The following is an 8,779-nucleotide window of genomic DNA, read 5'->3' on the forward strand; positions in this document are numbered from 1 at the left end:
TAAGTCATACTCCTCCCTATAACTACCACCGTGACCTTCATAGAAATTAGATTAATGATTTTTAAATCCTTAAAAAATACGCTTTAAAAAAAAGTCTCTGAAAAAAATTGCTCGGTTTTAGCACAAACCACCCACGACAGAACTAACTAAAGCTGTGTGACCTTTGGATAGGTCCTGGGATCTGGCCTACAAGCTTGCCTTTTGGGGGATCCTCTGGACACCTTTGGAGCAAAGAATTAGTCCTGAGTACAAGTAAAAAGCCTCTTGGCCACCTCACAGTAGAGTTCTAGGCCGTATTCTCAGGCCTTAGAACCTAAGTCCTCTTATTTTACCAGGATCACAAAACCGTCTCCAACACTGACACACAGGGTCTCGGCTCCCACACCACCCCTCCCGATGCCACGGCCGGGAGGCTCGGAAGCCCCTGAGTTGGATGAACGGCGCCATTTTAGACGGCGGTGGCAGCAGCAACCAATCCCTGCTCGAGAGGCAGGGGGCGCCGGGTCGCCCGGGAAGCGCCGCCGGGCCGCACCGTGCCGGACGCCAGTCTGAGAGGTTCGGGGGGTCCGGGCCGGCGGCCTCCGCCATGTTGCACCCTCCCCACGGCCGCCTCCTTCTCGGCGGGATCAGCCCGTGGCGGCTTCCGCAACCGAAGTGCAGCTCACCTTCTCGCAGAGGCTCTTGACCTGGGACTCGGAGAGCTGCTTGCACTCGTTCAGCTGCTCGATCCACTGGTCTAGCTCCTTGGTGAACACCTTCTCGTCCATGATGCCACCCGCCCGAACCGGCTGCCGCTCCGCGCTACTCCCGCGCCGCCGCCCGCACACGGGCCACACGCACACGCCGCCGTCGGCTGCCGGGGTACTTGTGTGGCTACTGGCGGTTGCTCGGCGCTAGTGCTGGCCCGCTCGCTCTCCCCACAGTGCTCGGCCACCGGCCGCTGCCCTCCTCCGCTCGCCCTAGCCCCGGAGCTCGGTTCTCTGTAATGGCGGCCGCTGGCGTGCTGACGTCACACCCGGCGTCAGGAGGCGGCGGGGTGCGGAGGGGTAGAAGGGCCACGGAACCAGCTGCGCAACTGCAGGGCCAACCTTGGTCCGCCGCCAGACCGGAGTGGGGGCGGTACCAGGGGCTAAGGCGCAGGCGCTACGTAGCCGGCTGGTAACTGTGGCACCTTCGGTTTTAGGGCGTGGTCCTCCAGAAGGGTGGGGTCCAGAGGAAAGGGAAGACCGAGCCCCAGAACGCGCGGCGCTCGCAACTGGGTACTGAGCTAATCGCGGAGCACTAGCCTACGCAGGGCGGGAGCGGATCTGGCGCAGGCGCAGATCTGGCGCAGGCGCAGTCATGACGGGAGGGGGCTTCCCAGCTGCCTGAGACCTTTTCCCAAAGGTGTTACGCGCCTCGTCTCTTTACCCGGCTACTGCAGCCAGATCACGGAAACGGGAGTCGAGAACCCCCACGGCTCTTCCATGGTGCAGCAGCACTGGAATTGCATGGGATTCCCACATCTTTGGGGGCAGGAACGGGCGCCGAGTGGTAGCCTGGTTGGAGGCCACCTCCGCCTCTGAGTGGCACCTTGTAATTAAGTTAGTCGTAGGCGGAAGAGGGTGTACCTGACCCGGGAGTGCCGCGCAGTGCATCTGACTCCCCCGGCACACACTTGTCCTCGGACCTAGGTATCTCGTCGGGCGCGATGGCTGGGCCGCGACTTAGGCTTCTCTCTGGGCCTTGGACTTTGCCTAGCTTCCGCAGGCCCCTCGCAGCCTCGCCCGTTGTCGCTTTCCGCCTCAGGTGTGCACCCTGCTCCGACTCCGGTTCATCCTGGGGGTGTGAGACACCCAGCCACGCCCTCACCCCACCCCCCGTCCCCCCACACACATACACACGCCTGCCCGCCCTGGCCTGCTTTCTAGAGGGAAGACTATAGGATTGGACATATCGGTCCTGACCCACAACCCGGTGGTGTTAGAAACAGCTACGATTTGCACTTCAAAGAAAACTTGGATACCTTAGGATCGGACCTCTGTCTGGCTATGAATCTCTTTGGAGTTTGCGATGTATTTTCTCATTCCATTGGCCCTGCATTCACAGAAATGTTTGGCTTTGTAGAGCGCCAACTATATGCTAGATCCCATTCCTGGGCGAGGTCCCTACCCTGGTGGAGCTTGTATCCTACCACGGTACTCTTAAAATGGTGTGGGGATAGATAGGCAGAAGAGAGATTATGATGTCCACAGGACCTGAGAGAAGCTTTCCAAAGCACAAGGCAAGAGTTGAACCTGGTCCCCTGTCTTCTAGACTCCTTATCCCCAACCAAAGTCAACTCTGTTGCACCCAAGCGCTCAGAAATGTACTGGAGGAGAGTGTTGACTGCAGCTCTGAGCACATCGTCCTTACCAACAGGCCGAAGAAGGCCCTGGAGGCCTGGGATCAGCCAATGGCGAGACTGAAAATTCTCCATCCAAGACAACCTGCTTGGCCAGGCCAACTGGCTTGGCCTTCCCCATGCTAGAAATTGCAATTCTGCTTTCCCTTCGTACCTCTCAGTAGCATGCCCAGAAGAAAGTACCTTAGATCTACTCCTCGAAGGCTTATACTTAATTTACTAGACTGGGAAAAGTTCTTTTAGCCCCAAGTGTGACCATGTTTTGTAGTTAGTATCCCCAAATAATGGAGGAGTAAGTCCATGTAGAAAGAATGAGGAAAAAAATCATCGCTTGGTACCCACGATTATAAAGCCATGTCTGGTGTGCTATCTTATTCTACAGATTGCCCTGTACCTACATGAGAATTGGTCTTGTCTCATAGAGCAAAAAGCAGACAGAAAAGAGAAGGGACTTGCTCAAGGTAGTGATCAGGATTTAAAACTCCATAATCCCAGGTTTAAGGTCTCAGCCTCACTCACACAACTGACCTCCAGGGACTTAAATATGGAACAGGGTACATATAATTTCCTTTTGCCTGGGTTTTCTTATCTAGAAAGGTGGGAGTAATGTTAGTTTGGTAGATTAAAAAGTATTGAGCAAAAAATAAATTTATTAATTTAAAAAAATAAATAAAGTATTGAGCACTCTCTATGTGCTAAGATTATAAAGAGTAGGTTTTCCCAAGGTGCTGTGAGCTCCTTGTTGGTAGCATTAATGTAGGTTTTATTTATTTTCTCTTGATGCAGATGACTTGGCTCACTACCACCACAAAATGGAGGGAACATATAATTATACATAAAACATCCTGCCAAATAATTAGATGCCATGACTTAACTTCTTAAACAATGAATTCTAGGAAGTTCTTATTAGCATTCAAGCAGTGAAGTAAAGCATACATGATTATAAACAATAAAGAACTATATTAGAATGTCTTTTCCTTTAGAAGAATTCTAGAATGTTTTATTACTCTGTAGAACTCAAAATAGCCAATGGGCTTGAATGTGTGATTAATCTGGTCTTGATTAATTGGACCGTCTAAATTCTAGAGCTGAGGAATACTTGGAACAAAAAGTTAAAAGCAAACCGAAAACATTTTTCCTTTTAATTTTTTGGCAAAAACTGGAGAGTGACTAAAGCAAACAAACTTTGAGAAAGATTCTTTGCTCAGATGACAAATTCAGTATACGGCAAGTCCGAGTGTGCCTATGATGTTTAAACATAGCTATAAATAAAAATCATCTGATGATGGGGGTGGGGTAGGAGGAAGATAACCTTGAGCAAATAGCTTTGTAATAGGCACTCTTAGTCAAGGTATAAAAATTGACATGAGAAGTATCTTGTCAACCATTTTCATGGCCTTATGTAGACTTTATGTTATTATTTGTTGTTCCTTCCAGTTCCCTGACTTCTAAACGTACTGAGACAGAAAGTAGAGCTGTGTAGGTAAGAAGTGGCTCTGGAATCAGATAGACCTGGTTTGAATTCTGGTTCTGCAACTGCCTAAGTATGTGAAGTTTGTCAAGTTACCTAACTTTTCTGAGTCTCGGTTTTCTTATCTATAAAGTGGGGATAATTTTAATAGCCAAAAAATAGGGTTCTTCCAAAAATTAAATGAAATTGTAAATTAAAACACCAGACAGTATTTAACAAATGTCCAGTAGATATTAGATATTATTATTTCTAAGTGGTTTATGATTCTAAATATCTTCCAATGTCACTTGGAGCCATGGTGCAATGATGTTTGTAAGTCGCTGGTATCTATCCCTGTTCCTCTCCTTTGGGGTTTTCAGAAAAATTAAACTTTATTGCCCTTTCACCTAGAATTAGAATTTTATAAATGTGGCCAAAAATTTTGTGGCCAGGAACTTTGCCATAGATATAATACAGCCCTCTCCCTCAGCTACTGCAATTTGGCTAAAGAACAAAAAAGAGAAATGACATGTCCCCTAGTAATGTCCCTGACATCCAGATACTATCCTCAGTTACAGAGGAAATATTTTTCTCCGCTACAGGAAAAAAAAAGTCTCTGGAATGGAAGGCAAAGTTCATCTCTCTAGAAGGCTGGGTAAACCTTAAGAATACTGTCAACTTTGTACATATTAAAAATCTTATAGAAGTTATGTTTATTGACATAGATTATTATTCACAATATATTAAGTAAAAAAGTCCCTTATAAAACAGCTTGTGTGATATAACCCTAATTTTATTAAACATATTATAAATACATATTTATAAGACTTTAGAAAGATACACCGTGAAGTATTAACATCAGTTGCTTCTGGTGAGTGGGATTGTTTTTTGTTTTCTTTTTAGTTATGTGATTCATCTGTAATGAAAACATATTGCTTTTATAGTTGTGAAAAGAAAATCTTTAGAATATCTGAGTAAGCATGACAAGGTACCTCTTAGGGGAATTACAAGCCCAAAGAACATGTAGCCCACAGTTGTGTTAAATATTCCACTATGCCCTGGAATATTACTCAAGGGCCCCCACTTTCTTGTGAAAAGAAGTCTCCCCTCTCCTGTGACCTTCTCAAATGGTCCCCTCACAAAGCATTTCAATAGGGTCTTTTCTCTTGCCTTCTCTCTCACTAAAAGCTCTTCTCCTCAGCTCAGCTGAACCCCTTACTCTCTCTCGGACCAATGCTATACTCAGCCATTCCATTCCTACCTTCACCTCTTTGCTCAGCCTGTCCTTGCTCTCCAGGTAGTTTGGCTCCTCTTTTGGCATCAGAATCAAAAAGGCTGCTGGTCCCTGAGCTACACCTTCCCCCGCCACCTTCTTTGAGAATGAGATCCTTCTCAATGCATAGGCTGAGCACAGGCAGCCTAGGAAGCAATGAGAAGAAACAAGTCTGAAAACGAATTGCCCTGTTCTCTCCCCACATCAGAGACTATCAGTTGCCTCCAATGGTTTGTCTTTCCTTGAAGTCAAGTAAATACCACAATGTGGATAGCGCTCTCTTCCTCCAGGAACCAGTTGTAGTGTAAGGAAAAGACAGTTGGGCTCATCCCCAGTTCTGCCACCAACAATCTGTATGACTTTGAGCACCTTATATCCCATCGGTTTCCACATCCAACAGTGTAAAGACTGGACTACAGTGGGCAGTCTCAAGTTAGGATTCATGGATGGATTCAGGGGGAATCCATCAACTCCCAAAGGATAATGTATAGGAATTTTCTTTTTGAATTGATATTTTTATTGAGATAATTTTAGATTTACATGCACTATAAGAAGTAATACAGAGAGATAACAGTTTCCCAACAGTGATTTCCTGCAGTACTGTAGTACAATATCACAACTGGGACATCGATAGTAATACAATCCACCTATCTTATTCAGATTTCGTTTTACATATACTCACTTGTGTATGTGCTGGGTGTGTGTGTGTATGTGTGTGTTTACTGCTATACAATAGGAGATTTTCTTTTGCGTGTGCTTTTTTTTCCGGGGAAAGGCTCTTAGCTTTCATCAGATTCTCTCCAGTATCAGCGATGCAAAAAGGGGTTGAATTCCTAGCTCTGGAAATTCTAGAAGACCACACCCTAAACCTCTATAGCTTTCTATTCTAGCAGCCACATTTAATTAGCACTTACTACATGGCAGGCATAGGGAGACATGTGGTGATGGGAAGAGGCGCAGGGAAAGCAGAGAAAATGCAAAGGTGCACACGACACAGTCCGCTGAGCTTATGCTCCAGCAGAGGAACACAGACAATCTGACAGGTAAATCATTTATTACACATCTACAGAGGAGGAAAGGCCTTGTTACTTGGGGCAGCTTGGGAAGTATTTCTGCAGAAGCTAATGCTTGAGCTACATCTTAAAAGATAATCCAGAATTCTTCAGTTGAGAAGAGAAGAACTAACCGTGAAAATCATTCCTACTTAAATCACATCTTTGCTAGATGTTTTGAAGAAAACATAGGAAACCATGCCTACATTTGTTTATTCTACAATGCGAAGGTGTCAAATTCTTCAACTCCTGTGTGTCGGTGTTAAGGCCAACGGATTTTTTCCCTTTGAGTCTATTTTCCACTGTCTTGTCCAAATTGGATACCAGATCCTGCCTGCTTAGCTTGAGAAAGGCATTTTATCTCTGGCGCCTTGATCACATCAGAGCTTATATTTAAAGCATGAGCGATGAGAAGAGATCGCAGCTAAGTTCCTGGCTCCATCCCACCCCTAGATGCACCCGAGAGCACCCTCCTCCTCTCCACTGAAGGCTCTGGACGCCAATGCTATAGTGGTTGGTGGGAGTCAGAACTGGCCAGAGCCATGAGTAAAACATCTCTGCTCTCTAATTAATTCTCCAATCACTGGGGTCTCCTCTCTCACAGGGGCTCATTAGAAACCCTCAGAGGCTGGGTGCCCTGGCCCTCCGATGTCTGTCATCCCCATGTTCAATGGTTGGCTGCCTTATGTGGGCTCTGGTTCAGACACCCCTTGGGGGCCTCTTTCTCTGTGGATTGTAGGTTCCACATCAGGTTACTCGGTTCCCAGTATTAGTTTCAGGAGATCATTCTCTCTGGTGGAGTCGTCCCTGCTCCAGGGAGACCAAGACCCTACTATCTGGCCCAACTTGTGAAAAGCCTCCTAGAAGCCCGATTCAAGGCACCACTTCTTATGACCTCTGTGTCCTCATGCAAGTTATTTAGCCTCCTAAACCTCAGTAGCTTCATCTGTAAGATGGGGATTATAATAGTACCATCCGCACAGGGCAATTTTAAGCTTTAAATAAGTTAAGTCATGTAAAGCTCTAATAGCACATAACAGGTACTCGATCTACATGAGCTATTATTTTTAACATTTATTTTTATAATAAAATTATTTCTGATTGTAAAAGAGTTAATGATCACTGTAGCAAATTTGTGAACTGACAATTTTAATATAGAAACAATCATAACATCCAGGGATGAGTACTGTCTAATCATTTTGATGTAGTCTTCTTAGATTTTGTGTGTGTATATGCAAATATATACTCATGGGAAATTAAAAATTGGTTCATATTGTGTATGTCTGTTGTGTAACCTATTTTATTCAACTGATGTATCATGAGTATTTTCATGATGTATACTCATGATGTATCATGAGTATAGACTTAAATACCCTTAGAAAATAGTATTTTTAAAAGACTACCTAGTTTTCAAGTATATTGATGTAACCCAAGAATTATGTATCTAATTCTTTAGTTTAGTATTTAGATTGCTTCCTATTTTTATTTTTATAAATACCATGGTAAGTGTCTTTGTTCATAAATTTGCGTGTATATCTCTGTTTATTCCTTAAAAGAAATGCTTAGAAGTGGAATGTCTGTGACAAAGGCCATATACCTTTTGTTTTGCTTTGTTTTGTTTTTTTAATGTTGGGTACACAAAACTGGATTAACCATAATCCTTGGTTCATGATACTCTCACAATTTGTACTTGATGATCTGATTTTATTAATTTAGGTGGTAAATTTATTAATTTTAATAACATAATCAGTTCATGTAAATCCACAACCCAAAACAAAAGCTAGGACCTCAACAATAACCAACATTTACCCATAAGGCTTTCCACCCCATCTCCCTGTGCTCTCCACTCAAGGGAACCATCTTGAATTATATGTTCATTTCCTTGCTTTTCTTTTTATATAAATTTTTACTTTATCGGTATATAACTCTAAAGAGTAATTTTAAAAAATTATTCTTAGCTTTATAAAAAGGATATGCTATATGTAATACTTTAGGACTTTTTTTCCCACTTATATTACTTTGCTAAACTTCATCCATGTCATTGCATTTCACTACAGTTCATTTTGACTGATATAAAATACTACAATACATAAATATACTATGCTTTATCATCCATGCTCCCCCTGATGGGCAAATGCAAGGGCACTGTTTCCAGGATTTAGCTTTTGTTCACACTGCTGCTATAAACATTACTGTAAATGACCCCTGTTGTACAAGAGTTTGTCTAGGGAACCAGTTTACACTCCTGCCACGGACCCATGTTGTCAGGTTGTTCTCCAGATGGTTGGATCAGTCTACCTTCTTTCAGCAACCTATGAGAATGCCAATTTTCCCAAACTCTTTCCAACCCTAGGGATCATTGAAAATGTTTGATCACTTGATAGGAAAACATAACTCCATAGCTGTTTAACTCTGTGGGAAGATACTGACTCCTCTAAAGGCTGAGTGAGAAGGGGTTTGGCTCAGAGAATTATTCCAGTCTGATAACTTCAGTGACATTTCCCCAGTGGCTCAGTTGCTTTCCCATGTCCTAAAAGAGGTGACACTGTTGGAAGGAGGGAGTGAGGGGGGCCAGGATGGGAAACAAGCCCAACTCACCACAGTGGAAGCTTGTCTCCTGG

General features: G+C 44.3%; 1 protein-coding gene and 1 long non-coding RNA gene across 2 annotated transcripts in view; one reads left to right on the forward strand and one right to left on the reverse strand.

The window, feature by feature from the left end:
- The window catches only part of PPP2CA (protein phosphatase 2 catalytic subunit alpha), a 22,825-nt gene extending 21,799 nt beyond the window's left edge, over positions 1 to 1,026 (reverse strand). The window contains exon 1 of the mRNA XM_011362312.1: positions 666 to 1,026. Within this exon, the coding sequence (XP_011360614.1) occupies positions 666 to 767 (102 nt within the window). The 5' untranslated portion in view covers positions 768 to 1,026. The remainder of the gene's footprint in view (positions 1 to 665) is intronic.
- An 835-nt stretch (positions 1,027 to 1,861) lies between these two features.
- LOC111741141 lies at positions 1,862 to 4,504 on the forward strand. The gene is made up of 3 exons (XR_002780903.1): positions 1,862 to 2,844; positions 3,821 to 3,927; positions 4,436 to 4,504. It is a non-coding gene; the product is annotated as an uncharacterized LOC111741141 (long non-coding RNA).
- Positions 4,505 to 8,779: the final 4,275 nt, after the last annotated feature.

This window comes from Pteropus vampyrus, unplaced genomic scaffold (genome assembly GCF_000151845.1).
Source record: "Pteropus vampyrus isolate Shadow unplaced genomic scaffold, Pvam_2.0 Scaffold74, whole genome shotgun sequence".
NCBI lineage: Eukaryota > Metazoa > Chordata > Mammalia > Chiroptera > Pteropodidae > Pteropus > Pteropus vampyrus.